General features: G+C 40.1%; 1 protein-coding gene across 3 annotated transcripts in view; it reads right to left on the reverse strand.

Moving 5' to 3' along the window:
* Positions 1-22,380, reverse strand: part of epb41a (erythrocyte membrane protein band 4.1a) — a 79,161-nt gene that overhangs the window by 10,703 nt on the left and 46,078 nt on the right. For all 3 annotated transcript variants that reach the window (XM_037693110.1, XM_037693109.1, XM_037693107.1), the window contains 3 exons: positions 18,482-18,610; positions 11,583-11,684; positions 195-275 (listed from right to left, as the gene is read on the reverse strand). In XM_037693110.1, coding sequence (XP_037549038.1) covers positions 195-275; positions 11,583-11,684; positions 18,482-18,610 — 312 coding nt within the window. The remainder of the gene's footprint in view (positions 1-194; positions 276-11,582; positions 11,685-18,481; positions 18,611-22,380) is intronic.

Here is a 22,380-nt window from a genome sequence, read left to right on the forward strand (position 1 = left end):
TTGATGTTGTCGGGGCCGGGGCGTGAACCGGCGATCTTCGGATCACAGGCCCACCTCTCTAACCTCTGCGCCACCACTCCCCCATCCACCAATTGGCGGACGACTGCTCAAACCACTCATCCACAGCTGCTCCCAATGATACACACACAATGAATGTGTGGAAGATGTTTCAGGTCTTTGAATTTATTCCTCACCTTGTCGTGATCGATGGCCGTGTCTCCAGTAATAACGATACGCTTTTCAATTCGGGTCTCAGAGATCCCACCTTTTACCGTCTAAAACAACACAAGCAGAGCACAAACATTCATGTTCAATAAAATACGCATTAATAAAAAGATATTTGTGTTGCCCAAAGAGAAATTACATCAGTTTGTCCCTTTTACTGCAGAAGTAAGAGACAAGTGTTTTCCTGGACTGGAACTGAACAGGGAATGAAGTAAACCTTAATGTTTTTGGTGCAAGATATTTAAATGAGTAGGAGTTGCACTGTGGAGAAGAACGGAGGAGAGGTTTGTCATTTCTTGCCTGAGACACTGCAGAGTGATGAATCCTGGAGAGTGGAGGGAGCAATTTTATCCTCCACCAGATGCAATGGAGGAGCCAGGGGGTGGCCAATGGTGGCCTTGGTCACCATAAAATAATCTTCAGCAACCCCAATCACTTGAGAGAACTGAACTTTTAAGCAATATAAAAATAGAAAACAGTTTCCTCAAATGATAAATGTGGCTGGTTTACATATCATATAATTTATATAATTTATAATAAGGGCAGCGCATCTTTGAAGCTGCGGCCCCCTGTACACTTCTGTCCATCTTTAGACGGCTGTACGGAAAGTAATTTTGTTGTACTTCACTGTGCAAAGGATAATAAAAGCATTCTGAGTCTGATATACAGTATACATGGCAGCAGCCATCTTGGATTTTGACTTGACAAACCCAATTTTTGAAAAAAAAAAACCTTTCTTACACCTTTAAAAACGTTACTAGAACTGCCTTCTTCCATCTGCGTACTATCACTAGAATTAGAAACATCTTATCTAAAAATGATGCAGAAAAACTGGTCCATGCATTTGTCACATCTAGACTGGACTATTGCAATGGTTTATTATCTGGGTGTCCAAATACTTCTTTAAAAAATTGTCAGCTCATCCAAAATGCTGCTGACAGAGTTTTAATGAGAGTTGACAGGAGAGATCATATTTCTCTAGTTTTAGCTTCTCTCCATTGGCTCCCTGTCAAATTCAGAATAAAATTCAAAATCTTACTTCTAACCTACAAAGCTCTCAACAACCTAGCTCCATCTTATATTACAGATCTTATTGTTCCATATTTTCCTAACGGAGCATTTCACTTTCAGACTGCAGGTTTACTTGTGTTTCCTAGAGTTTCCAGAAGCAGAAAGGGAGGAAGATCTTTTAGTTATCAGGCTCCTCTCTTGTGGAACCAACTTCCAATGTGTCCATGAGGCTGACACATGATCCAGTTTTAAAACTAGGCTTAAGACTTTCCTTTTTGATAACTCATAGTTAGGATCGGCTTGGGTTTCCTGAGCTGTCCCTTAGTTATGCTGCTATAGGCTTAGACTGTAATTATTTTTTCTATCCTCAACATGTGTTTTTATTGGTCTTTCAGATACACCTGGACCTACACCTGGACCTATACCTGAACCTACACCTGGACCTACCATTCTGTGTTCGTCTGTCTCTCCTTCCTGTCCTCTCAACCAGCCGGTCAAAGCAGATGGCCGCTTGTCCTGATCCTGGTTCTGCTGGAGGTTTCTTCCTTTTAAAAGGGAGTTTTTTCTTTCCACTGTTGCTACTGTGCTTGCTCAGGATGGGAGACTGCAACGAAGCCAAGATTCATCTTGTCTGCTGGATTCCTTAGATAGAGAACTTTACTAATTGGCTTTTATGTGAATGTTCCTGTAAAGTGCCCTGAGACAACTTTGTTGTGACTTGGAGCTATATTAATACACTGGATTGAATTGAATTATGATCGACCCTTCTGACAACTCTTTAATTTACTGATCCTTGACCCTATTGCAGATGTCAGACTTGACTGTGGGTTGGGCTGAGCTGTCAGCTGCTGCAGCAGTCGACAGGTGCTACATCTGCAACAGGTCAGCCAGAAACACTCAGAACACCTGACGCTCACATCTGAGTCTAATCTGAAATCACCAGTGAACCTAACGAGCAGGATTTTGGAGGATGATGGTCAACTCAAACCTAGTGGTTCACATTAAGTACCAACCAATGCACATCATCTCAGGGTTTGTACCCCTGCACAAAAATATCTGAGCTTTATTTCAAGTCAACTCTGTTAGGACGCACGTATTCCCTCCCAGGTGCAGACTCAACAGTGCATGATGTTTTGTTTTGCTGCTTGTATGAAGAGCAGAGAAAGCACGACTTAACGTGCTCGAGTTTTTATGGAAAAACAAGTTAAACTGTCGCATAATGCTTGAATTGAATAAAGCTATTTTTAAATTTCTTTTAACTTGAAATCCAGAGTTATTTAGAAAATATCCTGGGCTCTAAATGCCCAGATCTAATAATCAGTAATAACAAGTAAAACTTACTTTTTTTTTTACATTGTACTTAATAATCTATATTAATGTATGTGGCGATCAAAGCTGCAAAAATCCACCTGGGTGTATTTACAGACTAAACTGGAGCCATTTTTAAACAATGGGGTGAAGCTGGAGTACCTGGAGAAAACCCACTCATGTTTTGAGATGAACATGCAAACTCCAGACATAAAGACCCCTGCTGAAATTTTTGGCAACTTTAATGAGAAAGTTGCACAGACAACTAATTTTGAACAACATAGATTTAACGCCTCAGCCTGGGACATTTTTCCTCCAAGTCCCAATGCTTGTTCTGTAACTCTTCCATGCTGTGACTGTGCTGAGGTCAGCTGTACGGTGTAAGGAGCGGAGGTGGGTGCTATGCTAGTGCTCCTTAAGATGTCAAATTAAACACACCCTGAAAAGGTAAAGCTGACTTCTAGAAAATGCAGTATAGATAGCAGGTGTTCAGTCTTGCACATGCTCTTTAAATGATGACGCATTGGAGCCGCTCCGTGACTTCCATTAATGCGCTCCACAACTCCTGCAAATTCTGTGATCCAGTACTGCGAAAAATAAGGTCCAGCCTCTTCCAGGTGGTGCTGTAGATTAAATGTATTGATCAACAGGCAGCATTCAAAACAACACAACAAGATGTCATATTTTCCAAGACTTGTCATCTAATCAGTGGCTGTGAAGAAAACAGAACTCCCATCTAACGTAGGTTCATTTATTCCAGGTGCATCTGTCACCATCTCTGCTGCTTTAATCAGTGAGAAAACAACAAAACCACAACATAATCATAAATGATAACAGCTCGGTTCAAACTTATCTCCTATTTGGTTTAATCCACGATCACATCTTTATTGCCCAACAACAAAAGTCAGGTAGTAATGCTTTTACTTGTGTGGCTGTGTTCATTGTTAGTAAAATTTCTCATGAACCAGAAGACAAATTTTAATGAAACTCTCAGAACATAATCAGTGGATGTGCTTACACAATAAAATTAACTTTTGGGAACAACTTTTGGGGGGGATGGTGGCCTTAACCACCATAGATTAATCTTCATTGATTCTGCACCCACTTTCGTGCAAGGCAGATGCCTTTTCTCTCCCTCTCCTGTTCTCCTCCTGCTTTTTTGTTCTTTGTCTGTGTATCGGAGCTCCTATATACATATCTTCCAAAAGGAAAACTAGTGTCATGGATCTGGTCAGCTGGACTTTCAACGCAATCTAAAAAATCTTTTCAACAAAGCGTCAGGGTCCTGGAGAGCCCTCATGCCCCACTGAGACTCATGTAGCAGGATATGTAATGTATTGGGAGCTCATGTCTTTCCGTTTTGTCTCAGGAGTACGCTGAAGATTTACATAATTGGATTCATGATAGCAAGGTTTTTGCTTTTTGGCATCGACAGATTCCTATGTTCTCGGGTATTAAGGAAGACAGCGGCAGGAGTTTCAGCAATGCCAAACTGCAGAGTCTGTGTGAAAGTTTGGTTCGTGCTTTAAGTACTCAAAATCAGCTGGTTTACAAGCTAAACCGTAAGATGGAAGTGATTTGTGAGAATTGTAGGCCACCTGCAGCTTCTGGGACTCGCCACTATGTTGGAGACGACTTTGGAAGGAGCTCATAAGCACGGACCAGTGGAATACCCACTAATCTGGCCATTTTGGATCTTGAAAGTACCAGTAGGACTCAAGACTGACAAGAAAAAAACAGTCTGCCTGAAAAAAAAAATCAACAATTGTGGCTAATCTGAATCTGACTCCCCCAGTTGGCCTCAGAAGCAGGCTGACTTATCAAATTTCTCCTGGGATATGTGTAAACTAAGGAAAAGCTCAGTCTATCGCATACCCCCCACCCCAAAAACATCTGTGCAGGTTTATCAGAACTGTGCCGGCTGACACCAACATCTTATCAGGACTATGGTCTATCTGGAAGTGCTTCATGGACAAATCTCATCATCTTGTCGTCAAATGCATATGTAATGCGTTTATAAATGTTGCTGGTAGAGGTTTATTTTTTATTTTTTTGATGTCTTAAATCATGCCCTGATAGGACAAGGTGTGAATAGATCTATTTTTGTAATGCCACTATCCTATCCTCATGGCTTTTTCCACTTTTCTATCTAAAACCTATTCTGAAAAAGGATAAGGGGCTGCGCTCCAGTAGCAGCGGCAACGTGCACTCTGCCCATCTTTCAGATGACTGTACGAACATAATCTCACTGTATTTCGGTACAATGATAATAAAGCTTATTCTGATTCTGATTCAGGCATCCCAATTACTTGATGAAACTATACTTTTAAGCAATACAAAAACTAGAAAGCATAGTTTCCTTAAATGATAGGGGTGGTCGGTTTACATACAGAGCTATAGACTGAGAGTATTTCCAATTCTTTTTTGCTCTGCGACGAGGGGCAAAAATTCAAGATCAAAACTAATTGACCTTAAACACAAAAACAACTTCAAGATTTGAACAAAACCACTTTAAACTCTGTCATTTCTCAACATAAGATGATCTTAGTCTAAAACTTTGGCATAAAAGGTGATGGGTGATATACAATCCTTCATGGAGAACTTGAGACAAATGATGGAGAGAAAACTGAATCCATTTGAGCTGCAGCCCTTTTGATTTTTTAATACATTTTAGCTTGAAATAAAATGTAAAGTGACAAGTTGTGAGAAAACTGTAACTGTTGTATGGCTGCATGATATTAGAAGAATTGTGTGATAAATCAAAATATATTACAATGACATCATCAATATCTATTGCGGTACAGTAGTCCCTCGCTACTTTGCGGTTCGTTTATCGCGGACTCGCTCTGTTGCAGTATTTTTTAAAGTACTGTACGTGTACTTTTTTTTTTTTTAAGTGCCGCCATTTTGTAGTTTTCTTTCATTAAGCCTTCACTGTTTTGCCAGTCTAAAGAACTACGTTTCCCAGAAGCCAGTTCACTTCCCGGAAGTCAACACTGCTCTTTCAACTACTGCTTTCTGCAAATGGAGGGAACGTTTTGCAGCAAAGTCAGAAGTTCTGTAAGTTCTGTTGCTCACAGGACTGGCAGGAAAGTCACAAATAATTCTGAAGTTGAACTCATCCTTCATGTTGTATCTTCACTGCTGAGTAGCTGGGCTGCAGTTGATCCAGAATCAGTGTGACCTGGATCCTGGGATCTGCAGATGACAGACAGATGCGGGGTTCAGTCAGGTTCTGGCCGTGCGATGCTGGTCCGGACCGGGCCAGAGATTGTGGATTAAATCCTGGGCGGCAGCACACACACATCAAGCTGGATGGAGCGGTGGTCTTCAGTCATAATGTACTGGGACTTTTTTCATCTACTGGGTCGGACCGGAACTGAGCTGCTCCTGTACTGCAAAGCCTGGTAAGTAAAATTTTGTAGCTCCTGTACATACTGTATAAGTACTGTATGTTGTTAAAATTGGTAGATTTAAGAGTTTAGAGGACTGATTGTGGGCTACATTTCTGCAGGATAGGTCTGCAGAAACGAACCGTCGGAATAAAACAGAGTTGGACCAAAACCAGAGCTGTTAATGTTCTGCAGAGCTAGTAAGTAAAATTTAGTAGCATATGTTGTTAAAATGACATAAGTTTAAGAGTTTAGAACATTCCAAGAGTGTGGGAAGGGTTTCTAAAGCCTTAATATAAAGTTTAATGTATTTGAACTTGAACTTGGACTACTGTATTCCTACTTCGTAGTTTTTCACTCACCGCCGGGCTTCAGGGTATGGATCCCCCGTGATAAACGAGGGACTACTGTAAACCTATATTTTCCTAATTTTCTCTTCTCTCATCACTAACATGTAAACCAGGTGTGGCCCAGTGTCTGCTGGACTGACCAAATGGACTATTAGCATGCAGAAAATGAATGCATGGTACTTTAAATTATTTGAGCTACCATTCATTCATGCATAACAGTCTATGATTTATTGCAGTCCAAGCAGTCTTTTGACAATATTGTCAATTACAGTCCTTAGGTGCCTTCTGGCCACCTCAGTGATATTTCTGAATGGCCCACAGCTAATGCACCTTTATCTTGTCCAACAAGGTAGTAACAGTGCTGTAACAATCAACATGTGAAAGGTAAGTTGGCATTGAGGCTCAATTAAGTGATGTACTGACGGCATACCAACCACCCGCACATAAGAAAAGATCAGTGATGACACACAACAACTGCATTTAGTCCCATTTAGAAGCATGCATTTAGAAGTCGGTTCCAGCAGTTCTTCCTCTGATTTCATCCTCAAATGGTGTTCCTATTGAGTTTGTCAATTCCTATTAATATTTGGTCGATTCGCATCTCTCTTTTAAGCTCCATGTGGAAAACCTAGTAAGGAAACTGAAAGTTAAACTGGGTTTCTTTTTCAGAAACAGATCCTGTCTAACTCTGAATGCTAGGAAACACCTTGTATCTGTGACTTTCCTTCCCTCCATTGATTACGGTGACATTATTTACTTGAATGCTCCTACAAGAACCCTGCAGATGTTGGATGCTGTCTATCATGGTGCACTAAGATTCATAACTGGCTGTGATTATCGTACCCACCACTGCACCCTGTATTCATTGGTTAACTGGACATCATTAACTTCACGCAGACTCTCTCACTGGTACATTTTCATCTTTAAATCACTTCTTGGTCTGCTGCCTTCATACATCTCCTCCTACATGTCTCTGCGTGAGTGCAGCTACAGCGTGCGCTCTCAGAACATTATTACCTGCAGTGTCCCCTCAGTGAGGACTGAACTAGACAAAAGGGCCTTCTCCTACTCCGCTCCTGTTTCCTGGAATATCTTACAAAAAGATCTAAAGATCTCGACCTTGACCTCTCTAAGTGACTTCAAACATCTTCTAAGTTCATAGCAAAAACCAATGCAGACATGTTCCTTTTTTTAGTTTTCTACATCTCCCTACAACCTAGCTGCTTTTCCCACTACTTTTCCTTTTAATTATTCTCTAAATTACCATTTTATTTTCACTTGTTAAAAAATAATTTTGAATTTGTACGCATCCTTTATGATCGTCTGTTGTTGTCGTTGTTGTCCACTGTTGTCATCATTCTTTGTTAAAATTCAGGTCTCTCTTGTAAATGAATCCCCGAGGCTCAATGGGATTAACCTGTCTAAATAAAGGTTGAATGAATGAATGAAATCTACCGGTATCTTTTGCACAGTTCTACATTCTAGTACACAAACACCCTCAATACAGTTGTTTTTCTACTATTGGATTGTGCTTGAAAACCTTTTAGCTTTCAACACTTCTGGTTTTTATTAGTGTATTTGGGATCTGCTAGATCTTGCTAGCATTAATTTAGCATAACTTCCAGTTCTCTCCCGGATTCCTCTGTTTTCACTTGCTCTGTGTGTCAGATGTTATTCCTCTGCCTCCTTTAGCAATAATGGTACATGAATTAAATGTAGTCTTATAGTAGCTTTGGAGGAGAGGATGTATGAACTGGATGCTTGGCTCTGCGCTATAGAAAAACCATTAGCAAGCCAGGTCCCCTTAGGCAGCGGGAGTCACTGAGACTAGCTCCTTTTAGTAGTCTTCCAACAGTTTCTGAGCAGATGGAACCCCAGGGTGGCTGGGTGACGGTCCAGCGTAAGTTTAGTGCTTAAGGCTAAGCTCCCACTTCACTACCGACCTGGTCACGTTTAAAATCATTTTTCCTCACTCAGTGACACACACAGTGTACTTAATAATACATCCTCAAAATCTTGTTCTGTCTGACCATTTGTAAATAACGTTTGAGTTTACAGTAACTGACTGCACAGCCACTAAGAGTAAATTTCATTATACCAGTAGGTGTTTATCAGAGGACGTTGCAACCAAATTGAAAGAATCTCTTACATTGTTGTTTTCCTATGTCTTGCAGAGTAATGCACTAGAGAGCAGTGACTTAGATTATCTTTCATAAAAGGTTAAAGACAAAAACAACTGGACTTCTATTTTGGAGCTGAAGACGTTTCACTTCTCATCCGAGGAGTTTTCTGGATTGAGATTTCCCAGTTGAGAAAGCTGAGCAATTATTTTATTATCTGGGTGTCCAAAAACTTGTTAAAAAATCTTCAGTTGATCCAAAACGCTGCTGCCAGAGTCTTAACTGGAGTTAGTGGGAGAGATATCTCTCCAGTTTTAGCTTCTCTCCATTGGCTCCCTGTCAAATCCAGAATTGAATTCAAAATCTTACTTCTAACCTACAAAGTTCTCAACAACCTAGCTCCATCTTATATTACAGATTTTACTGTTCTGTATTTTCCCAACAGAGCACTTCGCTCTCAGACTACAGGTTTACTTGTGGTTCCTAGAGTTTCCAAAAGCAGAATGGGAGGCAGATCTTTCAGTTATCAGGCTCCTCTCTTGAGGAACCAACTTCCAGTTTCTGTCTGTGAGACTGACACATTGTCTACTTTTAATATTAGGCTTAAGTCTTTCCTTTTTGATAAATCCTATAGTTCAGGGGTGCCCAAAGTGGGGCCCGCGGGCCAAAGTTGGCCCGCCAAGCTGTCCTCATTACTATATTAAAATTTCCTTTGAAGAATCAATGTGCTTACACTCACTGACTTCACCTATTAACTTTATTGTTAGTTGGCCTGACTACCATAATTTAACTACACAGATTACACAGTAGAGTAGATAATTTATGTATTTTAAAAATAATTTTAATTTATATTTTTATATTTCATTTTGACAGACTTTCTACCATCCCTCAGCAGCTTCCTGCCACTGAATAACATTTTCCTTTAACAGAACACACTTATAAATCCCAAAGTGTTTAAAAGTAAGTTGTAAATATGAACTGGTTTCAGTGGTGATTTGAGCGTCTTTAAATTTAAACTCAGTACCCCTGAAAAATAAAGACATCATTAGGATTGTGTAAGGAAACAGTTCTCAAATCTTAGATTCACCAAAATATTGAGTAGAAAGATTCAATATATAGAAAGTACATGTGGACCTGCCATTCTGTGTTTGCATGTTCCTCCTTCCTGTTCCTCTCAAACCCAGCTGATCAAAGCAGATGACCACTCGTCCTGAGCCTGGTTCTGCTGGAGGTTTCTTCCTGTTCATTTTCTTTCCACTGTCTCCTTAGTGCTTGCTCAGGATGGGAGACTGCGACAAAGTGACGAGCCAACACAGTCTGCTGCTTCCTTACATAGAGAACTTTTACAAACTGTCGTTTTTATGTAAGTGAATGTTTCTGTTCAGTGCACTGACACAACTTCCACTGAGACTTGGAGCGACACTGTATATAAATGAATTGAACTGAACTCCAACAGGCTGAACAAAATGATCCAAAACCCGTTCATGTTGTTGGGGTGGACCTGAACTCTTTGATCAAAGAGAAGGAGGCTGTTGAAACTATAAAGAAGGTCAGATGATAACCCACAGCCACTCTACGGGTTCCTGACCAGCTGCAGAAAAACATTTAGCAGTTGATGGACTCCACCACAAAGCACCTCTGAACGCCACAGGAACTCATTCCTGTTCGTGCCTGCAGATTGTTCAGCTCCAGACTGAGAGAACTCCAGGTGCAACAATTTATCTTTTCACCATATTCCACATAACTTCCACACCAAACAAGCTGTTATTGTGTTTTCTGTTATTATTCTTTCTGGTTTCTCCATTATAGTTAAGTCACCGTGTTGAGATCTGTCTGTGCATTATTATCATTTCCTTTATTGCTCTTCTCACGAAGTGCTGTAACCAAACAATTCCCTCCTGGGGCTTACTAAAGAATATTTTAGTTGAAGTGAATACAGGTAGCGAAGCAGCTTGACTCAAACATCATCAGGAAGGGGAGCGACAAACAGGAGGTCACACATCTGACCCAAGACCATTTCAGAAACCTGATTAGGTCATGTCATTTTATCATTTTCTCAGTGCTCCACCAGGGCTATGGCTGCCCCTACGACATCGATGAACCATTCAAATGTCAGCAGCAATGCATTCAGCTATAAAGTTCTGTTGCCGCATTTTGTTTGGACGTTTAGCTTGAGTTTTGTTGGATTTAACTTAGCCACACTTTCTTGAATATGTTCAAGATTCAAGGATTTTTATTGCCATTCACATCACATGTGGTGCACGAGGTGGAACGAAACTATGTACACAGGGTCCCAGTTACACCCAACAAAAGTACAAATTGTAAAGAGCAAAACCGTAGTAAGATCCGAGTCATGAACTAAGAATATACTACATTCACTAAACTAAGAATACATTAAGCACTAATGGTACAAAAACAATGTGCCAAAACAACAGCAGCACAAACATGAGTCTGTGAGCAGATGAGGACGAATGAACACAGCAACATGTTCACTTCCATTTAAAACTCCTGTTTGTGGCTCAAGGATCATTTTACTAGTACACGTTTTTCTAGCACCACAAATGGAATATTGCTGTTTGTATAGTTACACCAGACAGCTCAGTAGAACGGTGGTTGGCCGCCATTGCCTCACAGCCAGGAGGTTTGGAGTTTAAACCCTGCCTGGGCTCTTTCTGTGTGGAGTATGCATGTTCTTCCCGTGCACGTGAGAGTTGTTTCTGTGTCCCTACAATCCAAAAACATGCAAGCTATGTTATTTGGTGTTATGATGAACTGGCGACTTGTCCAAGGTGTAGCACACAGCTTGGACCCCACGACCCTGAACAGAATTAGACAAGTACAAAAAAATGAATGAATATGATCATGGTCTAATCACACGTTTCAGTAACATGCCTTGTTGATTCTTAAGGGCTATTTTGACTTTATATTATTTCAGGAACCAGGTTCTGTTGTGAATCCTGTCTTTGATCCCCTGGTTTCTTAAAGAGAAAATAATCTGGACATTACCCTGACCCTTTGGGATGGGAAATTTCCAACATTTCATTTACATTTTTGTTTAAGTCATCTCAGTTTGATCTGGTCTTTTTTATGTGCGTGAATAGTTTTGTCCCTTTATGACACCGCCATGTGTCAGATTAAGGTGTTCATGTTGCTTGGCTGTGGGACTGTGCACAGACCTTGGTGATCTGAGTTGTGGTGGTGGTGCTGACGGTCTCAGAGGTGATTGTCTGGGCACTCAGCAGTACTCCTGGGTCCTTCTCTGGAAGGCTATCCACAGGCTGTTGAGGAGATAAATTAGCTTTTCAGCATTATTCAGGAACGTATTAACACAACATGCATTCAGACTTGATTACAATTGGAGCCTTGTGTTAAATATGTAGTTTTATTGTTTTCTTTTTTGTCTATTCAAAAGACTAGGATGTCGCACATCAATGATCACATCATCAACTCTCAGGGGTTCACATCTACTGATACAACATGTGGACTGAAAACCACCAGGAGCTTTAGTCATCACATTGGTAACTACTTTCCTTTCTTAGCCATAGTTTCTGTAGAAAGATCATTCGTCTATAAGAAGTACCAAGCTCTGAAGGATGTACCTACTGAAGGCCCCACTGAAACACAAACCTTTCTTTGTATGCTTATATGAAATAAACTGCCTTAAACATATCCCCATAATTACAAAACCTTGAATAATACCCACTTGGATTGGTTTCATGCGTAATTATCAATTTACATACGCATTTTCTACAACTCATGGAAAAAAGTCTCCAAGATCCAACAGGAAGTCAACAATTTTAGATCAAAGACACCATTCTGGTGTTTTACACATATATTTAATCAAACTAACTATTACAAAGTATCAGTTTTAAACTTGATTGATAATCTTTTAAGGCAATAAATGTTATTAACAACTGAAGTTCTTTAAAACATGATGTGAGTAAGGTTACATCTTAAGATTACACTTCTTGTTGTTAAGTTTTAACATGCACATAACACACATTTGTGTTTTACTTGTGGGCCTTATTCTCAACCTGTTGACCAAAGGAACCTCAAACTACACCTGATTACAGATGAATAAATTACATTTCTTGTATTTTTGTCGGTATCTGTGTGTTTCTTTGGAACTGTGTGATTTCCACTGTTGCTTCAAGACAATTGATGTTGGTGTAAATCCCTTTTTTCCATCTGATCTGCACCAAATTGGGCATAAATAATATTAGTCTAGCCCTTAACCTACTTAACGTGTTTGAACTTTGTCTTAGCTTTTGTAGTTGGGACATATTTGCATGTGTGGCTGACCACTGGTGTACTGACCTGGCTTAATAAACATTTCAATATTGGGTCCTGTCTTGAGCCAAGCATTTGAATATTGGTTTTACCTGAAGACCCGATAACAAAAAAGAAAAAAGTTTTTCAAACATTTAGAAACAATTACGTATGTAAACTGTGGAAAGTGTCCATGTTAAAGTTTAACACGACATGTGGAGATGGAATGACAGTGAAACCCAGGGATTATAGGGTGTAATGTGAAAAAGACTTCACAATATAATTCTGACTTGTCTAACGTTCACTAACTGGATGTTATGTCATCTTGGCATTAGATATTCAGTTAGTTATGAGTGACACTATGGAAAAGAACAGGGTTTTTTTTTCTTGTCTGAGACAATGCACAGTGATGGATCCTGGAGAGTGGAGGGAGACATTTTATCCACCACCAGGTGCAATGATGGAACCAGAGCGTGGCCAATGGGGTGCTTGGCCAACATAAATCAATCTTCGGCCGCCCGAATCATTCGACAAAACTATACTTTTAAGTCATCAAAGTTCATGCTCAATAATCCAGGTAAAAAATCCACCATTGTTCAGTCAGGTCGACTGGTATACTTTTAAGTAATATAAAAACTAGAAATCATATTTCATTCAAACGACAGGGTGGTTGGTTAACAAATAGATATGGTGGTAGCCATCTTGGATTTTGACATGGCAACCCAATTTTCGATTTGACTTTGCTTAAACCTAGATGCAGCAACACACCAAAAAGAAAGTTGGCGCTTTGCTTATTTTTCAAGTTATCCAGCTCACAATGGGTGAATGGAGGGTATTTCCAATTTCCCTCTTTGCTCCATGATGGGGGGCAATTAGAGTTCTGTCAGAAATATGATTTATATGTCAAACGTAGTTCACACGGATGATGACCCTGCTGCAATGTAAAAAGAAGTCCGAACATGGATGGATGGTCTTTGAAGGTTCTCAGTGAAGTCTACAAGTCTGTAAGAACACAGAGGGCCCCTGACAATATGAGCATGATAGGCTGCAGCTGCTACTGGGATGATAAACCACCATGACCTCACTACAGATGTTTTGTGTAAACTCAAAAACTTCCACAATTTAAAGCAGGACTGGACATGCTGCCATTATAGCTAGGCTACAACTGTGATTGTGACCAGGTTCATGGAACCAACCTAGAACCAGCGAGACCTTTAAGACTGCTGGAACAGAAAGAATGACCCTGTGCTCTAACAAGACAAAGAATATACTTCCCTTGGAAAGAAAACTAATACCTGTAAATATCACATACTGTTCTACATTTCTGTGCAAGACCATAACCTCTTGATGAATAACCAATGCCCATTTGATTTCTATAGCACATTAAACACAAGCAAACAGTCTCAGGGATCTGTGTAATAAAAGGTAAACTATTCCACACATTTGGAGCAACAACTAAAAAAGCCAGAATATCTTTAAATTTTAATTAGAATTTTGGAAAATTGAAAATCTGGTTGGTAGGCCAGTGGACTTTAAATGGTGTGTAGATATTCAGGGGATCATAAAAATATGACAAAGATAGCCCATTAAAAACTTTAACAACAAACTGCAAGATCCTAAAATCAAGTCCAAGTTCTGCACAGTGTGTAAACAATGATGTAACCCAGCACACACAGCGTTACAGCTGTGAATCCCTCCTTCCAGGTCTTCGACGGGGAGATACAGCTCCACCTTTGGAGATAAGTGTTCAATGGAAAAAGCAACTGTATTGGTCTGTTCTGGTTTGAAAGACAGCAGTGGTGCAAAAAACAAATTACTGAGGACATTACATTATTTTTCAAAGCTGTTGACGTCTGTCCAATTTGCGTTGATGTTTAAAAACAAGATTTAATGGACAGATCAGTTGTGGTTTCAGTAGGTTTAATACATTCCGACTTCACACAGACCTGGATCTCATCAGCTAAACAATGAAAAGGGATGTTTTGCTTCCTGAAAGTGGACCCTGAAGACAGCATATACAGTATATACTGAAGTGCAGTGGACCGAGAACAGACCTGTGAGGAACCCCACAAGTCAGGATGGCAGCAGAAGATGAGCACTTCTCTAAATAATGATAAATCTCCTTTTTAACGAAAGATTTAAACTAGAATAAAACGGTGCCTTTGATCCCAACAACCTGTTGGAGCTGTGAAAGTAAAATGTGGTTCTGAGTAGTAAACACAACTGAAGGGGATGAAAATACTGTACACTAAAACTGCAGAGCTTCCAGAAACAATGGTTAAAAAAAAAATATAATAAAACTCTTAAACCCTCTGTGTGCTGTGGTGGAATTTAAAACCAAATGGGATGTTTAACACAAATAGACGGTGGCAGATAAAAATCTATGAAGAAGATTAAAAACACATTTTTTAAATAACTGAAAAGCACTGTTGGGTCAAAGCATCATGAATGGTTGCACTGGTGGTGCTGCCATCAATGAGTCCAGGTGGGTCTGACTGAAAGTGGATGGACCAAATCTAACCCAACCTGTAAAATAAATGGAAACTAAAATGATGTTTATATGTATATTGACCTTGTTGTTTACAGACCCACAAAACAACACAACTTTAACAAGGTTTATCTCAATCAAAATTAAACTTAAAACTATATATTATATGGTACAAAGATCAGGTATTGTCATTTAAACTAAATAACTGAACTATGTGAAAAAATGTAAGCATATAAACTTACTGCTTCCTCCTCTAGAAGTAGATTAACACAATTTTATATTGTGCATTCTTATTTAGTTTTATTTGTGTTGTATGATTCGTAAAACCGCATCAAAGCCCGAGACTGGTGCGGCCTGCACATTAATCCCATTATTATGGCCCAGCCCGGTTCAGAATCTGGGTCGGGCTCTGGGTTTGGGTTAGAAATGACAGCTCTAAGGTGTATACAGTAGTTCCTCGCTACTTCACAGTTAGACTTTTGTGGACTCAGTTTATTGCAGTTTGGCAACAAAAAATATATATATATTTTTAATAAATCCATAATTTACCATTTGAAATATATGCAAAAATTTGACTGGTTCGACCATAGAACCAACTGCATTTAGTGCTAGCAAGGGATGGTTCGACATATGTAAAAAATGATTTGGACTTAAGAGTATTTCTCTGCACGGAGAGGCTGCGTCCGCTGATACAGCAGGAGCGGAGGAGTTTGTTAACATGACGTCCAAAGATCTGTTCGCCGAGGGGATCTACCTGTCTGAACAAGTTTTTAACGTGGACGAAATGGGCCTGTTCTGGAAAAGGATGCCATCTTGCACTTTTATTATGAAGGATGAAGCCAAAACCCCTGGTTACATCTCATCTTCGTCACCTTCATCGCCTTCATCATCATCAGTACTGCACAGCTAATTCTGCATCTTCATCTTCTCTGGTGAGTACCCATATAAAATTAATATTTTTTTAAAGGTTTAAGAGTTTAGAAATGTGTTAGGGACATTGAAAAGTGTGGGAATGGTTTAAAACACCTTAAAATATACAGGTACTGATCATAAAAATTAGAATATCATGAAAAAGTTGATTTATTTCAGTAGTTCCATTCAAAAAGTGAAATTTGTATATTATATTCATTCATTACACATAGCATAAACTGATATACTGTATTTCAAATGTTTATTTTTTAATGTTAATGATTATAATTGACAACTAATGAAAACCCCAAATTCAGTATCTCAGAAAATTAGAATATTGTGAAAAGGTTCAATGTTGAAGACACCTGGTGCCACACTCTAATCAGCTGATTAACTCAAACACCAGCAAAGGCCTTTAAATGGTCTCTCTGTCTAGTTCTGCAGGCTACACAATCATAGGAAAGACTGCTGACTTGACAGTTGTCCAAAAGATGACCATTGACACCTTGTACAAGGAGGGCAAGACACAAAAGATCATTGCTAAAGAGGCTGGCTGTTCACAGAGCTCTGTGTCCAAGCACATTAATAGAGAGGCGAAGGGAAGGAAAATATGTGGTAGAAAAAAGTGTACAAGCAATAGGGATAACTGCACCCTGGGGAGGATTGTGAAACAACACCCATTCCAAAATGTGGGGAAGATTCACAAAGAGTGGATTGCAGCTGAAGTCATTCCTTCAAGAACCACCACGCACAGATGTAAGCAAGACATGGGTTTCAGCTGTTGCATTCCTTGTGTCAAGTCACTCTTGAACAAGAGACAGCATCAGAAGCGTCTCGCCTGGGACCGCTGCTGAGTGGTCCAAAGTTATGTTCTCTGGTTAAAGTAAATATTGCATTTCCTTTGGAAATCAAGGTCCCAGAGTCTGGAGTCTAGTTTTTCTTCTTCTTTTCAGAGGCAGCGCAGTGACGGATCCTGGCGAGTGGAGGGAGACATTTTATCCACTACCAGATGCAATGAAGGAGCCAGGGGTTGGCCAATGGTGGCCATGGCCCCCTCAGATAAATCTTGGGCCACCCAAATCATTTGAGGAAAATATACTTTTAAGCAATAAAGTCCATGCTCAATAATCCAAGTATAAAATGCAACATTTTTCAGTCAGGTCATCTGGACAGTTTCTTTTTTTTGTGCTGAAACGTTTCACCTGGATTGGATTGTATACCTGGATTCATGAGCATGGACTGTGTTGTTTTGAACCAGTTTGACATGACTGTCGACGAGGAAGAGTGCCGGCAACAGAGGTGGGGGTGTGCCAAAGACACCATCTTAGCACCAACATAACTGGTTTGTTCCACTTTGGAGTAAGCTGTTGGGGGAAAAATCAGTTTTGTGTTGTGTGTTTCCTTGACTGATGAAGCCTTCTGGATGGAAGATGAAACATTTCAGAAGAAAAAAATAAATAAACTGTCCAGATGACCTGACTGAAAAATGTTTGATATACTTTTAAGCAATATAAAAACTAGAATGCATAGTTTCTATTTACTGGTACATATATAAACATTTATATGGTGGCAGCAATCTTGGATTTTGATGCAACCCAAGTTGTGAAAGAAACCTTTCTTACTCGTAAATGCAGCCACACCCCAAAAAGGAAAAATGGTACCTCACTTATTTTTCAAGTTATCGTGTTCACAACATGCACAGACGGACAGAGGGTGTTTTCAGTTTCTTCTCTTTGCTCCACGACAAAGGACAAAAAGCGCCTGAAGTCTGCAACCAATGTTTAAAACCATGTTTGGTTAAAAAAAACTGCTTTCTGGTATTTTGTATAACTTGTAGTTGATCCCTTTTTCTCAGAACAATGGACGTCTGAAAGAGGAGGTTGTTTCACTCAGACAGAGCTCAAATGAGATTTAGTGTGTTCAGGTCCTGGTGCAGCTACACAGACGTTAGAAGAGGTTCTTGTGTTTGAATGGTTAGCTGTCCGCATTTAAACTGGTCACCTGTCCAAAACGAAGCTTGTATCATGCCCCATGGGGCTGGACCTGCTGTCAGCTGCCTCAAACAGGTTCAGGTCATGAGAAACTTTTTTTTGTCAGAAACCTTTATATGCTTAATTACAGAATCTTACACATGTAAACTTGTAAAAATACAAAATCTTAACTCCTAATTCAGGCTGAAATATTTATTGTGAGCTCAGACCATCACCAAAGTGTCAGTGCAGGCTTCTTGTCACCAGAAGCTCCACAAAAGATGATCTTTAATTCCAACAGTGGAATGAAAGGTGGCGGGTGATACGCATTCTTTAAAGGATTCTTGTCTAATGTTTACTGTGGAGCTCTGTCCGCTCTCATCAGCCTACAAACACCTGAAGTCACTGTGGAGGTTGCATCTCCCTCCGTTCTCCTCACCTGTGCAGACTCGTAGGTGATGGTCTTGGTTTCAGTGTGAACTAACGGGACGTCCTTGTAGGCCACGGTTCCTCGTAGGGAGTTGGAGACGTCTGAGATGGTGACAGTCTGGGCCTTTAGCACAGGAGACTGTAAAGATCAAGTTCAACAATGTCACTAACACTCCATCATCATACAGCGCAACCTGAACATTTGTCACTTATCAGAGTGTTTCTGCATTTAGACAAATTATTCTACATAGTTTCTATTATGGCTTCATTTCTTGGATTGTTTTCATAACTAGCAGCTGCCTCGTAGTTCCACCAGAAGTTTTTATTTAAATACCACTGTGTTAAAAAGCTTGTGTGCAGCAACATGAAAAAACTATTTACCGTACTTACCGCCTTAAAAGTCGCATCAGTTCAATTATGTCTAATAAAGTGGAAAAACATAAATACGTCACTTTGCCTTACTATAAGTTGCACCTATTATGGATCACCGCTGACCACCCGGAAATGTGGGCTGGTGAAGTGCCAAAAATTGATTGGATGCGAAATGGCGGATGCGGGAGTGTGCACGGAAGGACTAGAATTGAACAAGATTAACACTTAAAAACAATTATTTGTTTACTCAACATTATAGTAAAGGTGTGTCTCAGTTTAACTTTCCTTAATAAATACACTTTAATGGTTAAGAAAGTTTCAGAAAATTAGAATATTGTGAAAAGGTTCAATATTGAAGACACCTGGTGCCACACTCTAATCAGCTAGTTAACTCGAAACACCTGCAAAAGCCTTTAAATGGTCTCAGTCTAGTTCTGTAGCTGTACAATCATGGGAAGACTGCTGACTTGACAGTTGTCCAAAAGACACCCATTGACACTTTGCACAAGCAGGGCAAGACACAACAGGTCATTGCTAAAGAGGATGGCTGTTCACAGAGCTCTGTGTCCAAGCACATTAATAGAGAGGTGAAGAAAAGGAAAAGCTGTGGTAGAAAAAAGTGTACAAGCAATAGGGATAACTGCACCCTGGAGAGGATTGTGAAACAACACCCATTCCAAAATGTGGTGGAGATTCACAAAGAGTGGACTGCAGCTGGAGTCAGTGCTACAAGAACCACCATGCACAGATGTATGCAAGACATGGGTTTCAGCTGTTGCAATCCTTGTGTCAAGACACTCTTGAACGAGAGACAGCGTCAGAAGCATCTCACCTGTCCTAAAGCCAAAAAGGACTGGACTGCTGCTGAGTGGTCCAAAGTTTTGTTCTCTGGTGAAAATAAATTGTGCATTTCCTTTGAAAATCAAGGTCCCAGAGTCTGGAGGAAGAGAGGAGAGGCACAGAATCCATGTTGCTTGAGGTCCAGTGTCAAGTTTCCACAGTCAGTGATGGTTTGGGGGCCATGTCATCTGCTGGTGTTGGACCACTGTGTTTTCTGAGGTCCAAGGTCAACACAACCGTCTACCAGGAAGTTTTAGAGACTTCATGCTTCCTGCTGCTGACCAACTTTATGGAGATGCAGATTTCATTTTACAACAGGACTTGGCACCTGCACACAGTGACAAAGTTACCAGTACCTGGTTTAAGGACCATGGTATCCCTGTTCTTAATTGACCATCAAACTTGCCTGACCTTAACCCCATAGAAAATATATGGAGTATTGTGAAGAGGAAGATGTGTCACACCAGACCCAACAATTCAGAAGAGCTGAAGGTCACTATCAGAACAACCTGGGCTCATAACACCTGAGCAGTGACACAGACTGATCCACTCCATGCCACGCTGCATTACTGCAGTAATCCAGACAAAAGGAGCAACAACGAAGTATTGATGCTGCACATGCTCATACTTTACATGCTCATACTTTTCATGTTTATACTTTTCAGTTGGCCAACATTTCTAAAAATCATTTTTTTATTGGTCTTAAGTAATTTTTTAATTTTCTGAGATACTGAATTTGGGGATTTCATTAGTTGTCAGTTATAATCATCAACATTAAAAGAAATAAACATTTGAAATATATCAGTCTGTGTGTAATGAATATAATATACAAGTTTCACTTTTTGAATGGAATTACTGAAATAAATCAACTTTTTTATGATATTCTAATTTTATGACCAGCACATAGCAACGGCCAGGTCAAAGACTTTTTATAACCTTTGATCTTAAAGCTGGGGTGATGAAAAGATAACTTGTTAAGTAATCGAAGTTTAAATATCTTAAGTTATGGCCCAGAGAAATTTTACAGATGAGTCTAATAAGGTTAAGTGAGGTCAACTGGACAGATTCTTCTTCTTCTTCTTCATTTTCTTCTTCTTCTTTAAACCTTGTTAGATTTATCTACCTGGATTATTGAGCATGCATCAGGATATTTAAAGAGAAATCTATACCATTATACATCTGCCTTTTTATTCGAGGGGTGTATAAAAAGCTGTGCAGAGTCAAAGGGAACTCACTGCAAAACTTAAGAATACTACAGTAATTTCTGAGTCAGTGGGTTTAATTAGTGCCATCTGTTCAATTGTGCTCAGAGTACTGCACCACCCTGCAGGCCCACTGACAAGGACTTCTAGCAAACTGCACCAAAACAGACATCTGGATGAAGCTTCTAGAACACAGTGTGCTCAAGGGAAACATCAGTCCTGACATGTATGAAAACACTTTAACGAGTCTTCAGTTGATCCAAAGTTCTGCTGCTACAGTTCTGATGAGAGGTGGAAGGAGAGATCACATCTCTCCAGTTGTAGCTTGTCTCCATTGGCTCCCTGTGAAATTCACAATAGAATTCAAAATCTTACTTCTAACCTACAAAGTTCTCAACAACCTAGCTCCATCTTATATTACATATCTTATTGTTCCATACTCTCCTAACAGAGCACTTCACTCTCAGACTACAGGTTTACTTGTGGTTTCTAGAGTTTCCAAAAGCAGAATGGGAGGCAGTGCTTTCAGTTCTCAGGCTCCTCTCTTGTGGAACTACCTTAAAATCAGGCTTAAAGGGAAAGTCTGGTCATTTCTGAAATGATGTTCTTAGTTATGACTGAATTCTCAACTGTGACGTCAGCCACAGACCACAGAGGATGAAGAAGAGGGCAGAAGTCTTTGTCCAGGTTTTTAAACTGCTCAGGATTATAGAACAAACATTTCTCAAACAAGAAACACTGGTTTGATGGAACGTTCCATTAGCTCATAATTAACTTCTACACTTTACCACCACGCTGCTCGTTTACTTTGTTTCTTCAACAGAACAGGCCATCTGGCCATCCATTTATCCCTCCATCCGTCCATGTCTCTGTCAATCCATCCATCCATCCATCCATCCATCCATCTAGCCAGCCAGCCAGCCAGCCATCTGTCATCCATCCATCTTTCCATTTGTCCAAACATTTATCCCTCCATTTGCCCAGCTATCCATCCGTCCGTCTGTTCATCCATTCATTAATCCCTACATTCATCCATCTGTCCATTCATCTGTCTGTCCATCCATCCATCCATCCATCTACGTATCTGTCCATCCATTCATTCATCCATCCATCTACCTATCTGTTCATCCATCCATCTGCCCATTAATCTGTCCATCCATCATCCATCCATTCATCCATCCATCTGTCCATCCATCCATCATCTATCTGTCCATTTATCCATCCATCTACCTATCCGTCCATCCATCCATCTGTCCATTTATCTGTCCATCCATCCATCTATCCATCTGCCTAATCATTCATCCATCCATCTGTTCGTCCATCCATCTACCTATCCGTCCATCCATCCATCCATCCACCTATCCATCCATCCATCCATCCATCCATCCATCCATCCATCCATCCATCCATCCATCTGTCATCCATCATCCATCCATCCATCCATTCATCCATCCATCCATCTGTCATCCATCATCCATTTGTCCATCCATCCATC

Source organism: Nematolebias whitei, chromosome 19, assembly GCF_014905685.2.
Source record: "Nematolebias whitei isolate Nwh7 chromosome 19, NemWhi1, whole genome shotgun sequence".
Taxonomy (NCBI): Eukaryota; Metazoa; Chordata; class Actinopteri; order Cyprinodontiformes; family Rivulidae; genus Nematolebias; species Nematolebias whitei.